Here is a 26,276-nt window from a genome sequence, read left to right as displayed (position 1 = left end):
AAACGTGTTTAACATTCCCTGGTAGTCCAGTGGTTAGGGCTCCGCATGTCCACTGCAGGGGGCATGGGTTCGATCCCTAGTCTGGGAACTAATACGATGGAATGAATATGATTCAGCCTTAAAACAGAATGAAGGGCTTCCCTGGTGGTGCAGTGGTTGAGAGTCCGCCTGCCGATGCAGGTGACACGGGTTCGTGCCCCGGTCCGGGAAGATCCCACATGCCGCGGAGCGGCTGGCCCGTGAGCCATGGCCGCTGAGCCTGCGCGTCCGGAGCCTGTGCTCCACAACGGGAGAGGCCACAACAGTGAGAGGCCCGCGTACGGCAAAAAAAACCAGAATGAAATTCTGACACATCTCCAACATGGATGAACCTTGAGGACATTATGCTAAGTGAAATGAGCCAGTCACAAAAGGACAAATACTGCATGATTCTGTTTATATGAGGTACCTAAACTAGTCAAATTCATAGACAGAAAGTAGAATAGAGGTTGTCAAGGCCAGGGGAGGGGAGAAGCAGGGAACTGGGAGAATGGGTACCAATTTTCAGTTGGGGATGGCGAAAAGTTTGTGGAGATGAAGGATGTCATTATGGTTGCACTAATTTAACACAATTAGAAATTTCAAAAATATGAATGGGTTTAGGAGTATTTGGAACAGATAACACATACACAGTTGAGTGCCTGTTCTGTGTGAAGCCCTGTGTGAGTCAGAGCTGCACCAGGAGCCCAGTGTGCTCATCAGGAAGGCAGGCATCACTGGAAAGAGGATCCAGCACCGGGCACTGCAGGCAGCTACCAAATAAGGAGGCGTATGAGATATAAATAGCTGCTAAGGCTGGCTGAGGCATGCCCTGACTTTAAGACCAGCTCAGCTGTTAGCTGCCTGGGATACACTGGGCTCTAGCTCAGTGTGTTTCCTCCCTCCTCACACCCCACCTGTCCTGCCAAGGCCTCCAGCTGCTCCCTCCCTCTTGCATCTGCCCAGTGGCCCCGTCAGCTGAAGGCCCTGGGATCCCGCCCTGACCGGGCTTATAGACCACACTTCCTGGTTGTGGCCACAGGTGCTCCAGCAGATAATCAAGTCTGGGGTCAGAAGGGACCTCTTCAGGGACCTCCCTGGTGGTCCAGTGGTTAAGACTCTGCGCTTCCAATGCAGGGGGCCCAGGTTCGATCCCTGGTTGGGGAACTAAGGTCATCCCACATGCCACATGGCGCGGCCAAAGAATAAAAAATAATTAAGAAGGGACCTCTTCACCTACTTTACAGATGGGGAAATGGAAGGGCTGGAGGCGAGGAGCTGTGCCCCAAGTTCCACCGTCACCCGGAGGCAGAGCTGGGTGAGGATGTTCCATGCCTCCCTCTCTCCCAAACCTCACTGTCCTTTTGGTGCCAGGGCCTTCCCAGGGGACAGGTAAGAATCCGGAGCAGTGGCTGAAATTTATCTCTTCCTCTCCCCCAGGTGAGGCTATAGGACATTATCAGTTTGCCAGTGAGATGTCCATCTGCTGGGCCTACACAAAACACTCAGGGAGTGGGATTTCCTGGTGAGGGAGTGGGACTTCCTGGTGGCGCAGTGGTTAAGGCTCTGCCCTCCCGATGCAGGGGGCCCTGGCCAGGGAACTAGATCCCACATGCATGCCGCAACTAAGGAGCCTGCCAGTTGCAACTAAGACTTGGTGCAACCAAATGAATTTAAAAAAAAAAAAACGAGGGTGATGACTTTTCTTTCTGGTGTGTGTGTGTGTGTGTGCGTGCACACGCACATGCATGCAAACAGAAGAGTGTGTAAAAACAACGTGCATAGTTCGAACTGAAGGAGAACAGTCTATGCTACCCCAAAATGTGCCATTCTGGAATGAAGATTATTTTGAGCTGAAGGCAATTGAGAATCAACAGATGCAGGAAGGGTTCTCTGTCCTTCTGCCCCTTTTCCTCCTAAAAGCAGGACATATATTTCCCTCGTGAAGGTACCAGAAAGAGGAATGCAACTCTTATTACAGAGGTGGAGGCGCCAGCATTGGGGTGAGTCTGCACAACCAAATCTTACTAACATAACCCTTATCTGTCATTAGCTTCCCCCATATATTTCCTAGTCCCTTCTCCACAGTTTATTGTCCTTTGAAACCCAAACCATGTTTCCTTTGTTAAAATGGTATATGAGCCCCTGAGTCCAACCATTTCTTTGATTTTCACTTATTTTCTGTCAACTCCCATGCACATAAATATTGATAAAAACTGTGTACATTTTATCCTGACAATCTGTCTTTTGTTAGTCTAATTCACAGACCCTAAGAGCTCAGAGGAAGTTTTCCTCCAACAAAACACACCCAGGCACCTATCACCCATATCACGAAGTAGAATATTATCATACCCTAGAAGTCCTGCCCTGTGAGCCTCTTCTTCCTTTTTTATTTTTATTTTATTGGAGTATAGTTGATTTACACTGTTGTGTTAGTTTCTGCTGTACAGCAAAGTGAATCACTTTTACATACACATATATCCACTCTTGTTTAGATTCCTTTCCCATATAGGTCATTACAGAGTATTGAGTAGAGTTCCCTGGGCTATACAGCAGGTTCTTACTAGCTATCTGTTTTATATATAGTAGTGTGTATATGTCAATCCCAATCTCCCAATGTATCCCTCCCCCCTTCCCCGCCATGTGCCTCTTCGGTAACACATCCTGGTCCCAAGTAAACCATTGTCCTACACTTTGTTTGAATCTTTCCTTTGGTTTTCTTTACATTTGTTTTTAGCTGCACACGGATTCCTAAACAGCACATTATTAGGTTTGCCTGTTTTAAAATTCGATTTAAGTGGAATCTTACTCATATCCTCTGTTTCTTGCTGCTTTAGCTTATGTTTGTGAGATTAACCTATGTTGGTGCACATGACGTAGGTTATAGATTTTTCACTGTTGCATAGTGTTCCACTGTATGGTTATCCCACACCTGATTTACACATTTTACTGTTGATGAATATTCCATTACCTCCAGTTTCTGGCTGTTACAAATGATGCTGCTCTGAATACTCCTGTACGTGCCTCTTGATTCACACAGGCACGCATTTTGTCGGGTGTATGCTTAGGAGTGGGATTACTGGGTCATTGGTGATCAGTTGCTTTACTTGGTAATGTCGGTTTTCCAGCGGCTATACCATTTACTTCTGTCATATCCTGTTGCTCCCGATTCCTACATTTTTTCTTTTTTTTTTTTTTTTGCGGTACGCAGGCCTCTCACTGTTGTGGCCTCTCCTATTGCGGAGCACAGGCTCCGGACGCGCAGGCTCAGCGGCCATGGCTCACGGGCCCAGCCGCTCCGCGGCATGTGGGATCTTCCCGGACCGGGGCACGAACCCGTGTCCCCTGCATCGGCAGACGGACTCTCAACCACTGCGCCACCAGGGAAGCCCCCCGATTCCTACATTTTAAACTGTACACCCAGCAGGACCTGAACGTTCCCAAGCCCCTGCTCTTCCAACTCCAGGCCGAGGCCAAAGCCGCTGCCCACAGCAGTTTGAAAAAGATGTAATCTTTCTCAAGTGATGAAAGTGTTCTGCAGTTAAACAGTGGTTATAGTTGCACAACTTTGTGACTGTGCTAAAAGCCACCAAACTCTGCACGTGAAAAGGGTAAATGTTACGGTATGTGAAGTGAGTTATATTTCAATTTAAAAAATTGTCTGACTTTAATTTTTGATCATGTGGGAGGTTTGAAATGGTAACACGTAGTGGTTCCAATGTGCATTTTTCTGATCAATATTGTATTTGAAAATACTTTCGTCTGTTTATAGATCATTTGTACTTCCTCTTCTATGAAATTACTATACTCTTTTTTAAAGTATAATTGATCTTTTCTTTTTGTTTATTTGGCTGCGTTGGGTCTTCGTTGCTGTGCACAGGCTTTCTCTAGTTGTGCCGAGCAGGAGCTACTCTTCGTTGCGATGCGCGGGCTTCTCACTGCGGTGGCTTCTCTTGTTGTGGAGCACAGGTTCTAGGTGCGTGGGCTTCAGTAGTTGCAGCATGCGGGCCCTAGAGTGCCCAGGCTTCAGTAATTGCAGCCCTTGGGCTCAGCAGTTGTGACTCACGGACTCTAGAGCGCAGGCTCAGTAGTTGTGGCGCACGGGCTTAGTTGCTCCGCGGCATGTGGGATCTTCCTGTATCAGGTATCGAACCCTCGTCCCCTGCATTGGCAGGCGGATTCTTAACCACTGTGCCACCAGGGAAGTCTCACTATACATTTCTTTTGCCTATTTATCTGTTGGATTGTTTGTCTTTTCTTGTTGTCTTTTCTTATTGTTATAAGCCCCCTTATAGCCTAGGGGCTATTTACATATATTTAGGTCCTAATCCTTTGTTGGTTCTATATGTTACAAATATCTTCCCCCAGGTGTGGCTTATCTTTTTACTCTACAAAATGGTATCCTTTGATGAAGTAAAGATTTTTTCCACCGTGTTTCTTTTTTTAAATTGCATTTAAAAAACTGAAATAAATTTACAGACAGTAACATGCACAGGGACTTCCCTGGTGGCGCAGTGGTTAAGAATCTGCCTGCCAATGCAGGGGACATGGGTTCAAGCCCTGGTCTGGGAAGATCCCACATACCGCGGAGCAACTAAGCCTGTACACCACGACCACTGAGCTTGCGCTCTAGAGCCCGTGAGCCACAACTACTGAGCCCGTGTGCCACATCTACTGAAGCCCATGTGCCTAGAGCCCGTGCTCTGCAAAAGAGAAGCCACCACAATGAGAAGCACGCATACTGCAACGAAGAGTAGCCCCTGCTCTCCGCAACTAGAGAAAGCCCGCGCGCAGCAATGAAGACCCAACACAGCCAAAATAAACAAATTTATATAAAAAAATAACATACACAGAATAAATAAATAAAATAAATTTATATAAAAAAATAACATGCACAGAACTTAATTGTTGTTTAGTGAATTTTGACAATCGTGTACACCCATGTGATCACCACCCAAATCAAGATATAGAAGATTCCCACCACCCTGGATTGTCCGTTGTTCTTTCTCCCTTTTAGTCAATTCTCTCATCCCAGCACCACAATCACTTTCTGAATTTTATTATCACAGATGAGTTTTGCCTTTTTTCGGATTTTTATATGAAGAGAATAATGCCGTGTGCAGTATTCTCTTTCTGGCTTCTTTTACTCCACACACTGGGAGGTTCATTGTCTGGGTCAACAGTCTATGTCTCCTCCTTGATAAGCAGTGTTCCACTGTATGAATACACCATGATTTATCCATCTTTCTCCCTCTATGATGTTCTTATTTTTACTATATTAAAGCTTTTCAGTCTTTTGCTTTATAATTTGCACTTTTTATGTCTTGTCAAAAAAATTCTTCCTCGCCTTGAAGTCAGATAGGCATTTTCCCATATTGTCGGTTTTTTTTTTTTGGCTGCACCACGCAGCACGTGGGATCTTAGCCCTCTGACCAGGGATAGAACCTGCTCCCCCTGCACTGGAAGGCGGAGTCTTAACCACTGGACCGCAGGGGAAGTCCCCCATATTGTATTCTAAAAGTGTTGGATTTATGGGAATTCCCTGGTGGTCCAGTGCTTGGGACTCCACGCTCTCATTGCTGAGGGCCCAGGTTCGAGCCCTAGTCTGGGAACTAAGATCCCACAAGCTGCACGGTGCGACCAAAAATTTTAAAAAATAAAAAATAAATAAGAAATAAAAGTATTGGATTTAGCTTTTTACACATTAATTTGTTTTACCAGCAGTTAGTTAGTTACCAAGTTCACAACATATTAACTAATTTAAACCTCACAGGTACTTCCTTGGCGGTCCAGTGGTTGACTCTGTGCTTCCAATGCAGGGGGCATGGGTTTGATCCCTGGTCGGGGAACTAAGATCCCACACGCTGCGTGGCCAAAAAAAAAAAAAAAAAAAAAAGGTAAACCTCATAAAATATTCTTTCCATTTTATAGATGAGGAAACTGAGACAGAGACATTAAATAACTTGCTCCAAGCCCCACAACTGGTGAGAGGGGAGCCAGGATTTGAACCCACACCATGCCCAGAATCCACACTCTTGACAGCTGACATACTTTGCTGGATATCTCGAATTAATTCGTATGCATGGGCTGAGGTGGGGGCCCAATTTTCTTCTTTTTCTTTTTTTTTTTTTTTTTGTCTGCATCAGGTCTTATTTGCAGCGCGCAGGCTTTTCTCTATTTGTGGCGTGTGAGCTCCAGAACACGTGGGCTCTGTAGTTTGTGGCACGAGGGCTCTCTAGTTGAGGTGCACGGGCTCAGGAGTTGTGGCGCGCGGGCTTAGTTGTCCTGTGGCATGTGGAATCTTATTTCCCCGACCAGGGATCGAACCTGAGTCCCCTGCATTGGAAGGCAGATTCTTTACCACTGGACCACCAGGGAAGTCCCTCTTCTTCATATGGAAAACCACTTTTTCCAGTACCAGAGGACAGTGTGATTCAGAGATACTTTGAAGTTGCTTCAGAACCAATCACTGCTCTTTCAGCACTAAAAAAAGGAAAGAAAAGAAAAGAAAAGAAAGAAAGAGAGAGAGAGGAAAGAAAGAAAGAAAGAAGAAAGAAAGAAAGAAAAAGAAGAAAGAAAAAGACCAAGTACATGCCCCCTCCTCAAGCACCCTGTCCTACCTACCCTTGGCCCTGCAGATCTTCAGGGGCAGTAGGAGCCTCTCTCTCCTGTCTTGGGCCCTGATCTTCCTTTTCCAATACAATGCAAAAGCACCCAACATGCCCTTTCCTACGTAAATTGGTGCAGCCACTATGGAAAACAGTATGGAGGTTCTTCAAAAAACTAAAGTTGCCATATGATCCTGCAGTCCCACTCCTGGGGCATATATCCAGACAAAACTACAATTCAAAAAGATACATGCACCCCAGTGTTCAAAGCAGCACTATTTACAATAGCCAAGACATGCGGCATGTGGGCTCAGCCACAACTACTGAGCCCACGTGCCACAGCTACTATATGTCCATTGACAGATGAATGGATAAAGAAAATGTGGTATATATATAATGGACTATTACTCAGCCATAAAAAAGAATGAAATAATGTCATTTGCAGCAACATGGATGAATTTAGAGATTATCATATGAAGTAAGTGAAATAAGTCAGAAAAAGAAAGACAAATACCATACAATATCACTTATATGTGGAATCTAAAATATGACACAAATGAACCTATCTAAAAAAACAGAAACAGACTCATAGACATAGAGAACAGACTTGTGGTTGCCAAGGGGGAGGGCGGGAGGGGAGGAATGGATTGTGAGTTTGAGATTAGCAGGTGCAAATTATTATATATAGAAAGGATAAACACAAGTTCCTACTGTATAGCACATGGAACTGTATTCAATGTCCCGTGATAAATCATAATGAAAAAGAATATGAAAAAGAACATATATATATAACTGAATCACTTTGCTGTACAGTAGAAATTAACACAACACTGTAAATCAACAATATTTCAATAAAATAAAATTTAAAAAAATGCCCTTCCAGATGGGTTAGCATGTGTTTGAGCTGGAAAAAACTGCCAAAAACACTACAGCTTTCTCATTCCTCTTTCAGAAGAATCCCTGGTCTCCTACGTAGAGGGCACTGTCCACTGTCCACTGCTGTGAGACTGGCAATAAAATCCCTGTGTTGGGGGACTTCCCTGGTGGTCCAGTGGTTAAGAATCCGCCTGCCAATGCAGGGAACATGGGTTCGAGCTCTGGTCCGGGAAGATCCCACATGCCGTGGAGCAACTAAGCCCATGTGCCACAGCTACTGAGCCTGCGAGCTACAACTACTGAGCCCGCGTGCCGCAACTACTGAAGCCCGCGCACCTGGAGCCTGTGCTCCACAAGAGAAGCCACCACAGGCACAGTGGTTAAGAATCCACCTGCCAATGCAGGGGACACGGGTTTAAGCCCTGGTCTGGGAAGATCCCACATGCTGTGGAGCAAATAAGCCTATGAGCCACACTTACTGAGCCTGTGCTCTAGAGCCTGCGAGCCACAACTACTGAAGCCCACGTGCCACAACTACTGAAGTCCGCGCACCTAGAGCCCGTGCTCCCCAACGAGAAGCCACCGCAATGAGAAGCCTGCGCACCGCAACAAAGAGTAGCCCCCGCTCGCCGCAACTAGAGAAAACTCGTGCGCAACAATGAAGACCCAACACAGCCAAAAAAATAATTAAAAAAAAAAAGCCACCACAATGAGAAGCGCACGCACCGCAACGAAGAGTAGCCCCCACTCGCCGCAACTAGAGAACGCCTGCACACAGCAACGAAGACCCAACGCAGCCAAAAATAAATAAATAATAAAAATAAATAAATAATTAAAAAAAAAAATCCCTGTGTGGGGATGGCGAGGGGCCTGTGGAAGTGGCGAGTGTGGGCCAGGACAGAATGTTCGAGCTGTTTCACGTTTTATTTCAGGGCTGGACGCAAGGCCAAGATCAGTGAAATATTTGAAGTCTGCCTATAGCCAGTTGATGAGTCTCTGGGAGGAGGAACAGCCAGGGAGATACTGTTGGGAGTTTTGTGTACAGAACACGCAGTAAAGCACGGAGTGAAGGGTCAGTTGAGATAATGATATCAGCTGTTGCGGTGAAAATACGCTTTTCTCTCTCTGTTTTTTGTTTTTTGGTTGCGTAGCCCAGATTGGCAGCTTGCAGGATCTTAGTTCTCTGACAAGGGGATTGAACCGGGTCACCCCCACTGGACCGCTAGGGAATCCCCAAAATACACTTCTTTAACGAGCAGAGTCTTTAACAATTATGAGGAAACTGTAAGCACGCCTCTGTGGTAGATCATTGGTCACAGGGGTTGCTGTGACAGTGGCCCCGCACGCCCAGATCCATAAACCAAGATGGGGGTTTTCTCTCTCCTGATGTTGGGGTGTGGGTGCTGCTTCTACTTTCTGCAGCCTATTGGGTCCCCAGCTACAGGCTCAGCTTGTCCCATACACCAAGCTTGCTCCCCTTGTCCCCCAATGGCTGGTCTTGTCTTTTATTTTTATTTTTGGCCATGCAGCATGTGGGATGTTAGTTCCCTGACCAGGGATCAAACCCACAGCCCCTGCATTGGAAATGTGGAGTCCTAACCACTGGACGGCGAAGGAAGCCCCCTTGTCTTTTTAAAGGAGCATTTATTTATTTATTTTTGGCTGCATTGGGTCTTCGTTGCGTTGCGCAGGCTTCTCACTGTGGTGGCTTCTCTTGTTGCAGTGCACGGGCTCTAGCCTCGTGGGCTCTAGAGCACAGGCTCAGTAGTTGTGGTGCATGGGCTTAGTTGCTCCGCGGCATGTGGGATCTTCCCAGACCAGGGCTCGAACCCATGCCCCCTACACTGGCAGGCAGATTCTTAACCACTGCGCCACCAGGGAAGTCCCCTCCCCACCCCCGTCTTTTATTTTTTTTAAAAAATTATTTATTTGGCTGTGCCAGGTCTTAGTTGCGGCATGCGGGATCTTTAGTTGTGGTATGTGAACTCTTAGTGGTGGCATGTGGGATCTAGTCCCCTGACCAGGGATTGAACCTGGGCCCCTGCATTGGGAGCGTGGAGTCTTAGCCACTGGACCACCAGGGAAGTCTCTTGTCTTTTATATTTTTTAATTAATTTATTTTTATTATTTTTTTTGGCGTTACGCGGGCCTCTCACTGTTGTGGCCTCTCCCCTTGCGGAGCACAGGCTCCGGACACGCAGGCTCAGCGGCCATGGCTCACAGGCCCAGCCGCTCCGCGGCATGTGGGATCTTCCCTGACCGGGGCACGAACCCGTGTCCCCTGCATCGGCAGGCAGACCCTCAACCACTGCGCCACCAGGGAAGCACTCTTGTCTTTTATTTTAATTGAAATATAATTCACATACTACAAAAGTTCACCCTTTAAAGTGTGCAATCTGGTGGGTTTTAGTATAGTCGAAAAGTTGTCGTGTAACCATCACCACTATCTAATTCCAGAACATTCTCATCACTTCAAAAAGATCTCGCCTCTTTTCAGCTGCTGTGGGCAGCAGCTTGGGCGATGTCGCAGTGGAGGAGCAGGGTTTCAGGAGGGCTCAGATCCCTTCCCACACTTGGCTGAAAGCGAGGAGGTTTCAGTGCTCCCCTGAAGGTCATCAGTGTCTGTAGGGGGAGCCCAGGCAAGTCGTGCTGCCTCAGACGTGGGCGGGCTTGGGTGCTAGGGAAGCTGCTTGGCCGGGCAGGCACAATGGAGACAGGGGCGGACGGCAAGTCCAGGGGGAACATTCAGGACAGGCCCCACCCAAATGATATCTCCCCTAAGCGCCAGTCTTAGCGCTGCAATCCACACTTTTGGGGCTACAGCTCAAGAGTCAGCAGTTGAACCGGAAATGCCTTGCAGGGGTGACTCCCTAAACGGTTATCACCACAGCCTTTCTCTGAGGGAGCTTATCTCAGAGGCCGGAGGGAACACTGAGCTCTGGGGCTGAGAAAGGAAGGAGGAGGGGCTGACTTAGAGGAAGGAGAGGAGAGCAGGAAGACCAAGTTTTAGCAAAATTCTGTCAGGCCAACCACAATGCACATTGCTTTGTCCTAAGGCTCCGTTTGTCATCCCCAAGCCTCTGAGGAAGGCATTAAAGAGCTCCTTCACAGTTCCCTGGACCAGTCCTGCAATAGTAAGAGCCCAAAGTATTAAGAGGAATATATATAACTTTACCAAGTGGACTTAGTAGGAAGTGCTCTTAGGATAAATACCTGTGGAACGGAAGAAAACAATGGCACAGAGGAAGAAGTTGGCATTTATCCTGTAGAAATACATGTGTGAATGATATATACCCAAGGTTGACATAATTGCACAGAATATAAATGCATTGCAACATTACTCCTATGGTTGTTTGTTTTTTGTGGCATTAGGCACATGACATAAAATTTGCCAATTTAACCATTAAGTTTACAGTTCAGTGGCACTAAGTACATTCACACTGTTGTGCAACCATCACCTGCTTTTTTTTAAAGAGCAATATTTTGACGTGGCTGGAAAGTGCAGGACAGTGACTGTCCCCCTCAGTGTAGCAGGACCCTTGCCCTACATATCTCCTAGAGGGCAAATGCCTCCATCTCGAGATAGGGGGCAGCTTTCGGCATCTCTCTGCTTCCACAGCCCCATCTCCGCACAGAGCAGGGCTTGACTAGCCTCGAGGGCCCATCTGGCTGGTGGGAACCAAGGGCGTGGAGCCAGTGGACCCCATGCCTCTGGGAAGGCACTGACCCCCTCGCCCTGTGAATCACCCTAGCACAGCTGATCCTGGCTTGGCCTTGGCAGGGCTGCTGTGCCACCTCAGTTTCTGCCCAGAGCTTCCCAGATCCACCAGGCCAGGGATAAACCAGGGCGGGGAGGGGAGAAAAGCGGCCTCGGCCCCGGGACCCGAGCGGAAGGCAGCAGGGCTCCGGTCTGCTAGGCTCGTTGCCGGCCAGCCAGGCCCTCCGCTCTGCTGGACTCTTGGCCTGCCACCTCCCAGCTTGTCAGGTCCGGCTGCCACCCACAATCTCGTTGGATAAGCCCTTTCACACCTGTCCAGGGGCCTGGCGAGAGTTAAGGGTGGGTCCACATGAATCTACCAGAAAAAACAACTCAGCCCGCATTCCGCCTGGGGGGATAAGGGATGAGCTCTGTCGTAGGGAGGACAGCCTGTGGTGAGGTTCAGTAGCAGGGTTTAACCCGGGCTCTTAGGATTAGGGTTGGGAGGGGGAGGGGTGAAGGCTGTAGGCAGGAGAGTAAGAGGGGAAGGTAGGGAGCCCTGATCAAAGGTGAGACGCTCCCTGGCCCATTGTCAGGGAAACTGGCTCCAGGCCTCTGTTAATTGTAGCTTGAAGGAAGTTGCAGGCTGGCAGCTGAACCCCATGCAGCAGCTGGGTAGGGGCGAGGTGTGGTCACTGGACAAGCCAGGGAGTGAAGTTAATTGGCCTTAACAGGTGCCAGCAGCTAAGTGGCCCCTCTCACCTGCCTTTTGCTTTTCTTACTAACCTTTGCTCAGCCAGGAATCTCCCCTTCCTCCTCTACCTGTTTCAGCCCCTCCCAAACACCCAAGTCAGGCTCTGAGCTCAGCTCACATCAAGCCCCCCTGAAGTCTGAGCGAAGCCTCCAGCTCCGGCCCGCCTTGCCCTCCTCTGAGTTCACGCCCACAGCGATCTCTCCTCAGGATTTTGGGGAGCCTAGCCTGTACTGCCCTGGGTTGGCTTTTAAGCCAACCTTTTTAAAAAGCCTTTTTAAAAAAAACATACAAACAAACCTGAATTCACCAAGTCTGTGGGCTCTTGCAAGCTTTCATCAATGCTTTTATTCTCTAATGCACTTTAGAAGCTCTTATGTAATGCTGAACTCAGGCCATGCGTGCAAAAGTCTTACCTCCAAAACTTGGCGCTAAGATTACTCTCTGTCAGTGAAACTCAAGGGAGAATTTGTATATAAGGGAGGAGATGGGTCACCTGAAGAAGTGAGACACCTAAGACAGAGACCTGTACATATTTGAAGATACTTGGGGGACTCCCAACCAATCAAGGGTTCTAGGGCCTTAGCCCCAGATAAGTCAAGGTGGATCCCCGGCATCTGCATTTTAAACTAGTACCCCAGGCAGATTTGATGCAGGTGATGTCAATCACCCCTGAGAAACATGGGGCTTCTTTGAGAGGTATGGCTGGAAGGTGAAGGATATAACTAAGAAAGCTGGAATCTCTCTGAAGAAAGGAAGGGAGCATAGGAAAGGGGGCACCCCTCATACATTGTGGGCAGGAGTATAAAATGGTGCAGCCTCTGTGGAAAACAGTTTGATGGCTCCTCAAAAATGTAAATGTGGTAATTACCATATGACTCAGCAATCCACACCTAGGTATATACCCAAAGAAATTGAAAACAGGTACTTAAATACATGCATACACATATTTGTTGCAGCACTATTCACAATAGCCAAAAGGTGGAAACAACCCTGGTGTCCATCGATGGATGAATGGACTTTTATGTTATGTGAATTTCCCCCCAATAAAATAAAGAGGAAAAAAAAAAGAAATGTAGGGCAGGGGGCGGGGGCAGGGGAAGTGCCAAGGATCAAGGAGTCAGCAGGGCAGGGCAGATGGAGCACTGCCCCGGGAAACAGACCCTCGGTGAGATGGGAAAGTCTGTTGGGCTCCCCTCCCCTCCTGGGGAGACGTCCCTCCAGACTCTCCAACACCCTTTGCTCTGACTTCCTACTCACCAAGCAACCTTCTGATTATTAATGTGGTCTCCTAGGAGCTTGGTGCTTGTGCTGAAAACAAGCTATCGGAGATGCCAGGAATGGCTGTTACGGTCAGTAGCAGGCTGCCTCCCCTTGATGAAGTATTCCTTTGGCTTTGTGGGGTATGCATCCATCGCTACTGAACTTGCCGCCTGCGATAGAGACAGTATAGTACCAGTTTTATTTTTTATATTTTTAAAATTTTTATCCGTATATTTTATTTTTTATATCTTTATTGGATTATAATTGCTTTACAATATTGTGTTAGTTTCTGCTGTAAAACAAAATGAGTCAGCTATACGTATACATATATCCCCATATCCCCTCCCTCTTGCATCTCCCTCCCACCCTCCCTATCCCACCCCTCTAGGTGGTCACAAAGCACAGAGCTGATCTCCCTGTGCTATGCGGCTGCTTCCCACTATCTATTTTACATTTGGTAGTGTATAGATGTCCATGCCACTCTCTCACTTCGTCCCAGCTTACCCTTCCCCTCCCCGTGTCCTCAAGTCCATTCTCTAACGTCTGCGTCTTTATTCCTGCCCTGCCACTAGGTTCATCAGTACCATTTTTTTAGATTCCATATATGTGCGTTAGCATCCGAGTACCACTTTTAGTACTGTTGTGGGAATTGTTTCTTTGGTCAGCAAACATTTACTGAGAGACAAGTCTGTGCCAGGCGCTGGTTTTAGGCTCTGGGAATTCAGCAGTGAATGTGATGGACATAGTCCCTGCCCTCATGGGGCTTACATTCTTGTGATCAAAGAACACATGTGATGAACTCAGCATAGTAATGGGCAAAAAGAAGTGCTCAATAGAGGGCAGATCTTATCACTATTCTTGGTCTGAGTGAGAAGAGGTTTGTGTGGTAATTCCTAAGAATTCCTTCTCCCTCGTCTCAGCAGTGGTGACAGCTGCATTCTCGCTCAGATTTGCTCTCTCCGGCCTCTTCCCGAGACATGCCAGCTGCACCTGCTCCCACTCACCCCTTCCCTTGCCCACCAGTGTCTCTGATATTCCATAGCAATAAAATCCACCCAACAAGCCTGCTCCAACTGTTTTTCGTGGCCAGGTAACTGACCATGAATTGAAACACAATAATGGAATGCTTCTAAACACATATTCTTTATGGAAACTGTATGAGTTTTACTGGAATTAGAGGACTTGGTTCTTGGACAGATGGTTGGTGTGAGGCAAGAACCAAAGGTTGAGTGGTTGTGATCTGGTCTAACACACCCATGCTTTATGGCCATGCTTTGTTTCTCAACCCAAATAGCGTGATCCATCCAGATCTACCCTAGAGTGAGCAGAGATCACAAACCTACTTTTCTCTTTTGTCTCTGATCCTCCCCAGCCCAATTTACCACTTTGCAAAATGTAGACAACTTGTTGATTTAGTTTCAACTTAGAGTAGGATGGGAGGGATGTTGGGAAGCTGAACCGTGTACAATGATGTTCTGCTTCTTGATATGGGTGCTGGTTACACAGATGTGATCATTTGCGAAAGTTTGTCAGGCTGTGTATATTTCATAATCTGTGCACTTTTCTGTATGTATATTTTACTTCAAGCAAAAATGAAAATGAAAATAGGGCCAATGGACTAAGATACTATTTATTTTGGCTGCGCCGCATGGCTTGTAGGATCTTAGTTCCACGACCAGGGATTGAACCCATGCCCCCTGCGGTGGAAGCACAGAGTCCTAACCATTGGACTGCCAGGGAAGTCCCTGTACTAAGATACTTTTACGAAGATGCTTTTCTCAGTGCTCTTTATGATATTAAAAATTGGAAATACATTGCATGCATGAGAGGATTGGTAAAATAACTTTTAGTATATCTATAAAATAGAATATTATGTGACCATTAGAGGTGTTGAAAAGATGTATAGTTATTCACTTGGAGGTGTAAACAATATAATATGAAATAAGTTAGAAAAGAAGGTAGATTATAAAATATTAAAAGTGATCATCTCTGGGCAGAATATTGGTATTAATAGAGTTAACTAATCTGAGGAGCTTGTTAGTTACAAATTCCTGAGTCCAAACACTCAGAGTCTCTTTCAGTCTTCCCCCAACCCCCAACCACACATATCTACCCAGGTTAACTGTTATGCATAGTCTCATTCTTACCCTTTTGGGGGGCCTTGGACCCCTTTGAGAATCTGATGTAAACTATGGATCCTCTCTCCTCAAAAACGAATGGACACACCAAATCTCGGATACAATTTGGGGGGTCCATGACTTTAGTTAAGAACCCCTAATGTAGAATGAGAGGTCAACCTCTCCTTATTTTCCTCTTGTTCTTATTTTTCCTCAGAAGACCCCTTGCTCCCAACTCCCTAAAGGTCAAGAACCTCTGCCAGGGGGCTTCCCTGGTGGCGCAGTGGTTAAGAATCCGCCTGCCAATGCAGGGGACATGGGTTTGATCCCTGGTCCGGGAAGATCCCACATGCCATGGAGCAACTAAGCCTGTGCACCACAACTACTGAGCCTGCGCTCTAGAGCCCGTGAGCCACAACTACTGAGCCCGTGTGCCACAACTACTGAAGCCCGCGCGCCTAGAGCCCGTGCTCCACAACAAGAGAAGCCACCGCAATGAGAAGTCTGCGCACTGCAACAAAGAGTAGCTCCCGCTCACCGCAGCTAGAGAAAGCCCGCGTGCAGCAACGAAGACCCAACGCAGCCAAAAAATTAAAAACAAACAAACAAAGCCTCTGCCAGGCAGCACAGGCCCCTGGACCATTGCCAAGGTCAGAGCACATCCCTTTCGTGTGTTCTTGCAGGGTTCCTGGTGCCACCCAGAGGGAATCCACCAGTGGGATGTGCAGGCAGTGGGTTGGCCGGGGGGTGGCCCGGAGGCCTGCTTTGAGAACGTGCCTGTGCTGCCGACTGTTCTCTTCCTGCCGCCCTGCCTCAGGCCTTGCAGGACAGCGCCCCCCGGAATGCAGCCTTCCCCTGCACCCCCGCTTCTTCCCCTCTGGCCGCACAAGTCTGAGGAAGCTGTCCCCAAAGTTTTGATGCGCCTTGATAACATCAACAACAGAAGTCCCTGCATTCATCCTGAACATGTACTAGTTCATGTACGCTGCTCTGGGTCCCTACACTGAGATGGGAAAATTTCATATAGTATAAATAGGAATGGGCTCAAAGCAGTGGCTCACATGTTTTAAGATGGGCTCTAGGCAGCATCATAAACTTTAGGACCCTAAGAATATTTTATTAACAGATTTTACGAGGAGATTTCCTCTTTTTGTGTGTACCTCTAAAAGTCATGGGCTGCTTGGGCAGGGGACGGCTCTATGGCTTCTAAGAGGAAAGAGGCCGTCCAGAAAAGTCAGGTCCATTTGGGACCAGAGGAATCAGTGGCATGACAGCAAGTGGCCTCGGCCACCAGGTGGCATCACCAGCCAGCCTGAGAGCGCAGCTCATCCCAGGAACCCAAATCCTTTTACTGTTGTTCTCTTTCTTCCTTTTCAGCACAGATTTGACTCCACTCCACTACCTGCCAGTCCTTTCCCCAAGAGGACTCCCGTCCCGACACCTGTGGTGTGGTGTCTGTAGTGTCTGTAGGCGTCGCCACAGTGCTCCCCTCTTCACCCCGCACTTGTCCCCAGTTCTGCCCAGAGGAGCACCTGGGGGCCGCCCCTTCCCATCTCCTCCTCTTGGCTCCAGAGCACAACTGCCAAGCAGGATGAACCAGGGAGAGGTGACACAGGTCAGGACAGTTGTCTTAGCCTTGGCATAATAAAAGGAAAACCCAAACACTTTTCTTTTTTTTTTTTTTTAATATCTAAGATAAAAAAAATTTAAAAAACCCAAAACCAACAACCAAAACAATCCGTTTGAATGTGCCTGGTCTCAGGTCCCATTTCCAGTGCTGTTCTAAAGAAGCGGCACCTTCCGGTGGCTCGGGGGGTCCCGGGTCCTGGGGAGAGCCCAGTGGTGGCCGGAAACCATCCCGGCCTTTATCCCAGCCCCTGGGACAACCAAGGACCCAACATTTCAGAAAGACCACCAGGACTGTTTTTAAGACATGTGGTTGCCCTAGGAAAAGTTCTCCCTGGAGGCTGGATTGAGGGCTACTTCTTGTGGAGAAACTTCATTTTATTGCCTAAAAAAAGAAAGTGAGAACATTTCACCAGGCAGGCAAAGGGGCTGAGTTAAATCCTGCCCTTTTCACCCCAGAGGCAGTGCAGACAAGTGTGGCCTCCCCCCCCACCCCCCCCCAGAGCTTCACCCCAGAGCTCAGGAGAAGTTGGGGGACTTCGCCCTGCCTGGCTGCCCTCCTCGTGCCTCCCCGTGAAAAGGGGTCTTCCTCAGACTTGGGGAGTTTTGAAAGGAAGCATGTCAGAGCTGTAGATGTTGCTTCTGAAACGGTGATACAGGAAGCACTGACTGTAACACATCCCTGAGAGCCAGGTGAGGAGAAAACTCCCAGCAGCGCGGGAGGTAGGCGGTCCCTTCCCAGGCAGCTGGCCATCCTGGCTGAGGCACCGGCACGGCCCCTGCAAGTCCTCCGTGGGGTCCTCCTCACTGCAGTTCTTCCTTACTGGGGCCTGCTTCCTCCTTCACCTTTTTCGCTTTCTTCTCCTCCTCCCTTTCCTAGTAAGGGCCTTTTTCCTGATTAAACCGCAGTCCTTATTAACATTCTTACATTTCCACTTTTTGGGGGCATCATCTGGAGGCTGGTCCAGGTCTTTACTGCCAGACACCTTTCTCTGGTTCCATTCATCATGCTTCTAAGCCCAATACCCCAGAAGGTTTAAGAGTGTGGGAGATAATAGTGAAAGAACAGCAAGGCAGCCAGGGGCCCAGGAAAGCAGGGAGGGGGCCATTTGTGTCCTTTGCTTACAATCTGGGGACAGATTAGAACAGGTGGGTAAAATGCTGACTTGGCCCACTCGGTGCAGGCCTCAGAGCTCTGTATTATTAGGCCCCGGCTCTAGGGGAGGGAACTGGCCAAGACCCCATGGCTCGGAGGCTGTTGATAGGAACCGAGACCCCTAGGCCTCACCTAGTCCCTTCAGGAACTTGTTGACACCACTGTGTTCTCCACTGGGGAGTGTTTCCAGGTACTCTTGGGCTCGGACCTCAAAAAGACCTGTTGATAAGAGAAATCCCAGCCATTTTAGTTCTTTCTCTTCGTGCTTCTAGACATATCCATTTCCTTACTGCCATAGGAAAGAGAAACCTTGCTTCTGAGATGAAGTTGCTCCTATAAACATGCTCTGAATCATGAGATTTATAAGGGCTTGTACTGCCCTTATAATTGTCCAACCTGTGCAATAAGTGTCTTTGGAAAGCTGTAAAGCTAGCTCGTATGTGAAATCCTATCTTTACTGGACAAACGCCTTGCAAGCATGTGCACCGTGCCAGGCCCGCGGTTTCAAAGATGAACCAGACGGCCTTGGCTCGGGAGCTCCTGAGGGCTCCCTTTTCCTCGCATTCTCCCACAAGAGGGCCCCTGGCCAAGTGGTTTGGCCTCCTGGAAACCTGGCTGCCATCTGCAGACTCAGGAGGGTGGGCAGGCCACCTCTGAGGGCCCTTCAGTTCTCACCCGGGACTGGAGCCTCAGGCATGCTGTCTTCATCTCTTACTGATCTTCCACAGACGGGGCTCCTTCTGTGCTACTTTTAAGCCTTATGTCTCGCTCTCTCTATCAAATAGTGATCTGTGTACCCAGCAGGTCTTCTATTAAAAGGAATCCTTTCATCAGGAGTTGTGGGACTCATACTCGCTAATCCATTTTCTTTTGTCTCTTCAGATAGCACTCATCAGAACACCTGAAGTGTGACAGACTCCCTTTCTGCCTTGCAAAGAGCTCTGGGAATGTAGAGCTTTGGTTCCTCAGATCAGTCTCTGCAATCGCAGCCCCAGAGGACACCAAGGCCTGGGCCAGCTGCTTCCCTGGCCCCCACCCCTGGCCACTGTGAGGCATCTCCTCAGTGTTGAGCATCTTTCCCCTTCTCGGGTCTAGCTCCCATCTGGGATAGCCTTTACTGACATTTCTAGTTTTTAGATTCCCACAAGGACTTAAAATGATGTAAGAAAGAGATGGGAACGGTTTCATCCTCCTGGTGCACACTCCCTGCTCCTCCATCACTAGAAGCGTGATGGAGTCCAGCAACAGGGACAGGGAGGCTAGGAGAGACAGGGGAACCTCACAGAGCGAGGGCTGGGGTGGGGCTGGGTGGTCTCGTGGAGCGATGACCCACAAACCCCGCAGGTTGGGGCAGTCTCTGCCGTCCTGCCTCCCCCATGGCCAGCCCGCTGGGCTCAGTGGCACCACGTACAGTGGAGGGCGTGGGGCTGTCCTCCCCTCCTCTATCCGATCCCCAGGTCCCGGAGGAGAGGCTGAGGAAGCAGGGCAGAGGGAACCAGAGGAGGCCTGAGGAAAAGGAGAAGAGGCGCCACAGAGAGGGGAAGGGAAGGGTGTCCTTGAGACTTTCGCTGAGCTGGGGAGAATAGAAAAGGAGGGAACTTGCCACCAGAACCTGCAGTGTGGTTCTGGGAATGGGAAGCAGAGGGGAAGTGACGCCTGAGGAGACGGCAGGACACAGGGGCAGTTTCCCCAGCTCAGAGGTGGCGAGAATGAACGTCCTCCAGAGAAGGCTGCATGCTGTTCCCATCCGTGCCCTGGCCCACGACCTTCCGCCCTGCTCAACACCCACCCGGGGTCTGGGCATCTCTGGCTGCCTCAGCCCCCCACAGGGAACATGCCTCCTGACCTTTGGCATCCTGCCGGCGCCGCTCCCGCTCCTGGATGAAGCCCCGGAACGTCTGGGTCTCCATGAAGACCTCCAGGAACCGGCGGAGGCTCTTGGAGGAGACGGCTTTGCGGAAGGCCTCTCGCTGCAGGGTCCTCTCCTCTCGCTCGCCTGCCGTCAGGAACAACGAGTAGTGGCCCACGATCTCCACGAAGAAGCGGACAAAGGCTTCGGATACCACTTCGTTCAAGGGGCTGGACTCGGGGCCTGAGCAAAATGGGGAAGGACCAGGACCGGTGAGGGCGGAGGGCTGAGGCAGAGCCTTTGGGACAAGCCAGGCACTAAGACAAGGATGCTAGCTCCCTGGATGGCAAAGTGCAATGATCCACAAAAAGATTACCCACAGTGAGCATTCATTTCTTCCCCACCTTTAAACAGATATTTTAGGGCCAAAATGGGGTGGGAAAAGTCTTCCCCACAGCTCATTGTTAGAATGAGGTCCTGATAAAGGGGATGAGCGCCCAGCCTCTCTCCCTGTATACCTCTCTGCCGATTTTCCTGCTTAACCCAGAGCCAAGTGGGACAGATGCCCATAGTCCATTTGCTCCCTGACTCCAATGATGGAAGAGGGGGTGAGGTCTGGGAGGTGGATGAGCATTTACCACGCTTGCAGTCTGGGGACCTGTCATCCTGGTCACTAGCCAGGTCATTCCTCTGTTCCAGAATGTGTTCCAGGGCTACCTGAAGCTTCCGGGGCAGAATGGAATCCTCGTCATCCATCTGTAAAGCAGAAAAAACAGGTGGGCCATCGCCCCAGTGCTTCTGGGGATGGTGGCTGCATCCTGGCCAGCAGGACACATTGGACACTGCAGGGCAGGCCTGGCAGGGTTCCTGGTTTAGTGGAAAGAACACAACTTAGAACTAGAGGTCTGAGGTTTGAATCTTGATTCCACTTTTTACAAGCTATGTGAGCCTCAGTTTCCCCACCTGTAAAATGGGCTACCAATCAGCATCTACCTCACCGTGAAGATTAAATGCACCATATAAGACGGTGATGAAAGAAACTGAAGAAGATATAAATTAACGGAAAGATATTCTGTGCCCATGGATTGAACGAATAAACACTGTTAAAATGTCCATACTACTTAAAGCCATCTATAGATTCAATGCAATCCTTATGAAAATTCCAATGACATTTTTCACAGAAATAGAAAAAACAATCGTAAAATTTGTATGGAACCACAAAAGACCTTGAATAGCCAAAACAATCTTGGGGAAGAAGAACAAAGCTGGAGGCATCATAATTCCTGATTTTAAACTTTATCACAAAGCTACCATAATCAAGATAGTATGGTACTGGCAAAAAAACAGACATATAGACGAACAGAACAAAATTGAGAGCCCAGAAATAAACCCGTACATGTATGGTCAGCTAATATTTGACAAGGGAGCTGAATATTTAATGGGGAAAGGATGGTTTCTTTCTTTTTTTTAAAAAAAACAAATTTATTTATTTATTTATCTTTGGCTGCACTGGGTCTTCATTGCTGTGTGTGGGCTCTCTCTAGTTGCGGCGAGTGGGGGCTACTCTTCCTTGCGGTGTGCAGGCTTCTCATTGCAGTGGCTTCTCTTGTTGCAGAGCATGGGCTCTAGGTGCATGGGCTTCAGTAATTGTGACATGGGGCCTCAGTAGCTGTGGCTTATGGGCTCTAGAGCACAGGCTCAGTAGTTGTGGTACATGGGCTTAGTTGCTCCACGGCACGTGGGATCTTCCCGGACCAGGGATCGAACCCATGTCCCCTGCACTGGCAGGCGGATTCTTAACCACTGTGCCACCAGGGAAGTCTGAAAGGATGGTTTCTTAAATAAATGGTGTTGGGAAAACTGGACATCCACATACGAAGGAATGAAATTGGGCCCCTATCTTATACGAATGAAATTGGACCCCATCTTATATGACTCACAAAAATTATGTGGATTAAAAAAAATTGGATTAAAGAGTTAAAGGTAAGAACAGAAACTGTAAAACTACTAGAAGAAAATATAGGTGAAAAGCTCCTTGATATTGATCTTAGCAACAATTTTTTGGGATCTGATACCAAAAGCACAAGTAACAAAAGCAAAAGTAAACAAGTGAGAGTACATCACACTAAAAAGCTTCTGCACAATAAAACAAACAATCAGCAAAATGAAAAGGCAACTACAGAATGGGAGAATATATTTGTAAAGCATATGTCTGATAAGGGGTTACTATCCAAAATATATAAGGCACTCATACAACTCAATAGAAAAAAAAGATGTGCAAAGGACATGAACAGACGTTTTTATAGATGTGTATGTACGTGTATATACATGTGTATGTGCATATATACACATAGATACACATACACACAATGGAATATTATCCAGCCATAAAAAAGAAAGAAATACTGGGCTTCCCTGGTGGCGCAGTGGTTGAGAGTCTGCCTGCCGATGCAGGGGACACGGGTTCATGTCCCGGTCCAGGAAGATCCCACAGGCCGCGGAGCGGCTGGGCCCGTGAGCCATAGCCGCTGAGCCTGCGCGTCCGGAGCCTGTGCTCCGCAACAGGAGAGGCCACAACAGTGAGAGGCCCGCATACCGCAAAAAAAAAAAGAAAGAAATACTGACTTTTGTGATAACATGGATAGACTAATACTAAGTGAAGTAGATAAGACAGCAAAAGGTAATACTGTATGTTCTCACTTATATGTGGAATCTAAAAAAACTGAACTCTGGGAATTCGCTGGTCGTCCAGTGGTCAGGACTCAGTGCTCTCACTGCCAGGGTCCCGGGTTCAATCCCTGGTCAGGGAACTAAGATCCTGCAAGCCCCGTAGTGCAGCCAAAAAAAAAAAAAGTTTTATATATATATATATATGAACTGAACTCATAAAAATAGAGAGTAGAATGGTGGCTACTAGGGGCTGAAGGGTGAGGGAAATGGGGAAATGTTGGTCAAAGGGTACAAACTTCCCACTATAAAATGAATAAATTCTGGGGAATCTAATGTACAGTTTGGTGACCATAGTTAACATATACTTGAAAGTTGTTAAGAGAGTAGAACTTAAATGTTATCACTACACAAAAAAGGTAATTATGTGAGGCAATGGGGGGTTAACAAACCATATTGTGGTTATAATTTCTCAGCGTGTATGTACATCAAATCATCATGCTGTACATTTTAAACTTACATATGATATGTGTCAATAATATCTCAATAAAGCTGGGGGGAGATTAAATGCAACACAATTAATTTGTGAAAGTGCTTGGCACCTAGTGGCTCCTCAATCAATGTTTCCCACTGTCCCCTACCTCCCACCCCATGGGGTGGCTAGTTCTAATCTGGGGACTCGGGTCAGGGCAGATGACCAGTATTTTTTAAAGCTGGCTTTATGATCTGGGTCTCAAAGCAGGAAGGCCTTGGGATGTGCCTACCCAGAGGGGCTCTGGGAAGTGGAAGTAGATGGAACTAATGATAAAAAAAAAGACATTAACATATATAACTTTTCAGTGGCCATTCCAAGTGTAAAAGCAGTCCTTCAGAATGCCCAGAAAGCGTTTATGTAATGATTCTTTGCAAGATCTGATAGGAGTCAGGCCTTTCTGGCAAGTGATAACAAGAAACTAACTGTGTATTACTTTCTCTGATAATGAAAGTAGTTTATAATCATTATAGAAAATACATGAAAGTATCAAAACAATTAAAAATCACTCATAATCTGTCTCCTTTTCAGTCTCCCATCCCAAGACAACCAGAATTAATGTTTTGGTGAGTTTTCCTTTCAATCTTTTTTAGAGTTATATATATATATATTTTTTTCTTTCTTGTTTCTATTCTTTTTTAAAAAAACAAGGTCAGCAAAATAGTGTATACAATTTTGCATCCTGATTTTTCCACTTCATATTATATCATGAAATTTGTTATCAAATATTATTGAAAAGCATGTTGAAAAAAGACAAGTGTCCATAGTTATAACCTACACAAAGATTCTAATTGTCAGTAAACCGTTTTGTGACAGAACACGTGGGAATCAATCCTTTGTCCAAAGCCCTCCTCTTTGGCCCCGTCTTCTGTCCTATCCTCAGTCAAGCCCTGGCCAGGGACTGCCCAAGCCCCTTGACCTGTTGTGCAATTTTAGACACACAAGGGAGCCTTTCCGTAGCTGGAAAGCTGAGCTCCAAACAACAAAGAGCTGAAAACAGAGCAAGCAGTGGGTTGAAGCTGCACTTCTTACTCACCTGTCTGAGGAACCGATTGTTGACAAGGTCGACCACAAGGACCTATGAGATAAGGAAAAGGGACTATTATTGTTACCAGGGCTTCCGGGATAGAGATGGACTCTTAGCCTTCTTCCTTCTTGGCACCCAGAGTGGCAGCAGGGATGGGGGTGGAGGGGGCCATTTGTGGTTTCCTGACATTGCCACTGTAGCCACAAACGATGAAGAGGGGAGGTGGGGCAAAGGGCTTTCCAGAAACACACACTTTCAACACTGTAACTGCAGGCTGGGACGTGTGGGCCACAGGCTGGACTCCCTGCCCTGTTCTCGGACTGGCTGAGGCAAAGCTGCTGTTTTTTAGCGTGTGGGTCACTGAGGAGGCGCCAGAGGCCACAGCCCCCCATCATTCCCATTCCACTCAGTTCTGCCACCCCCCCACCCCCCAGGCCTCCCTCCTCCTACCTCCCAGTGACACACTTAGCCCTGTCATTTGTTTTAATGCGGTAGGAGGGGAGAGACCCAGAGGACTGGACCCAACGGGAGAGTAAGTCAAGCTACAGGTGCTGGGCTTCCATGAGTCAAGGCTTTCAGGCTAAAGCACCTCCCTCCTCCCTCCTCAGAGTGAGGCTGAGACCCAGAGCCACAACTAGGGTGAAGCAAGTGAAGGGCCTAGGGCACGAAACTTAAGGAGGCGCTCACTCATAGGATCACGCAAGTGGCCGAGCCCCAGGCCTCAGCGTGGGCCACTGGCTCTGATGGAGGATGAGCAGGGGGCCTGGATGGCCACCATGATTGCACCAGCAGCGGGAATCATGGGCTCTGACACATGGCCCAGGAGTTAAGGGAGCGCTCTCCTTCCTTCTCACACCTTCTCCTGGGGTAGAACTGAGCCATTTGCAGGATTGAGGGTACCCAGGCAAACTCTTTGCAGTTCACAAACCCACACTCAAAGACCTGAGTCTGATGCTTAATATTTAACAGGACTTGGACTCTCTGGGCAATTAGAGGAGCTGCATCTGGGGACACAGGGAGGATTTCAGGCCCAGGGGTTCCCTGGGGGTTCAGGACTGTGCAGCGTCATTCAGTCCCCACGGTTCTGCTCTGACTGCTGGAGTTCTCAGTACACGGGGACAGACTATTTAGAGGAAGGGGCTGGGACTAAATAATCACAGAAATGCCAAGGGCTTTCCTCACTTGGATGCTAACTTGAAAATCCAGAACTCGATCATTAAAAACATTTTGGTTGTGGTCTTTTTAACTGATATGGAAAAGGACCTGCTTGTAGGAGCACAGTCTTTGTCAAGACTTCGTTATTAGCCCAAAGATAGTTTCCAGTTATTGTTAGCTCTTTGTGTGCTGTCTTCCCCCGGTGCTGCAGGGTGGAGAAGGGAAGGATAGGGCGGATGGCTATTTACGGATTAGGTGTATTAAAATCTGGGTAACTTGTTGATTGCTGCCCTTCTCAATGGGTATACATGGCAGTAGGTTCATTTAGAGGGGAAACCGAGTCTGCAGTCACTGGGGGTCTACTGAAGCCGACTTGGGGCGGCTAACTCCCAGACAAAGCTGTGGGGTACCCCTGCTCCCTGACCCTGCCTGCTGGCAGAGCCACAGCCAGCACCTCCCCTCTGCCCCGCCCCACAGACAGGGCACAGGGGACCTCCCTGAGCTCACCTCTTCCAGCGGCAGCTCCCTGAGCAGTGGCAGCGAGCTGGTGAGCAGCCCAATGAGGAAGGGGGTTGGCGAGCACACGATGTCGATCATGGCAGGTGGCAGCACGGGGATGTAGGTGTGCTGCCAGGTGAAGGGGTAGATGACCGCCACCATCGCGTGGCAGCACGTGGACAGGGTGCTGCAGTGGGGAGAGAGGGGAGAAAGGGCCGATTTAGGGGAGGTGGGCAGCCTCCACGGGGAAGCCAGAGAGAGCTGTTCACACTCCAGCTCCCATTCATTCCCTCTCCCTCCCAAAACACACCCAAACAACAAAAGCCTCTTTTCTCATGGGCACTCCTTCTCTTATTGAAGATGCTTTGTATGCAAACACACAGTCTCTCCGCCAAGCATGAAAGCCTAGGTGTGATCAAGGGAAAACAGGGTAAGT

At 48.2% G+C, this 26,276-nt stretch overlaps 1 protein-coding gene across 1 annotated transcript in view; it reads right to left on the bottom strand.

Moving 5' to 3' along the window:
• Nucleotides 1-16,233: 16,233 nt before the first annotated feature.
• The window catches only part of DENND2A (DENN domain containing 2A), a 103,250-nt gene continuing 93,207 nt past the window's right edge, over nucleotides 16,234-26,276 (bottom strand). Inside the window, exons 15-20 of the mRNA XM_089917316.1 lie at nucleotides 25,850-26,027; nucleotides 24,197-24,238; nucleotides 20,600-20,717; nucleotides 19,959-20,204; nucleotides 18,245-18,331; nucleotides 16,234-17,341 (exon numbers count right to left, since the gene is read on the bottom strand). Of these exons, the coding sequence (XP_089773442.1) occupies nucleotides 17,310-17,341; nucleotides 18,245-18,331; nucleotides 19,959-20,204; nucleotides 20,600-20,717; nucleotides 24,197-24,238; nucleotides 25,850-26,027 (703 nt within the window). The 3' untranslated portion in view covers nucleotides 16,234-17,309. The remainder of the gene's footprint in view (nucleotides 17,342-18,244; nucleotides 18,332-19,958; nucleotides 20,205-20,599; nucleotides 20,718-24,196; nucleotides 24,239-25,849; nucleotides 26,028-26,276) is intronic.

This window comes from Delphinapterus leucas, chromosome 9 (assembly GCF_059928025.1).
Source record: "Delphinapterus leucas isolate spDelLeu-1000000601 "Yukka" chromosome 9, BTC_Dleu_Yukka2, whole genome shotgun sequence".
NCBI classification, from domain to species: domain Eukaryota; kingdom Metazoa; phylum Chordata; class Mammalia; order Artiodactyla; family Monodontidae; genus Delphinapterus; species Delphinapterus leucas.
The sequence above is the reverse complement of the archived record's forward strand: the minus strand, read 5'-3'. Positions and strand labels throughout refer to the sequence as shown.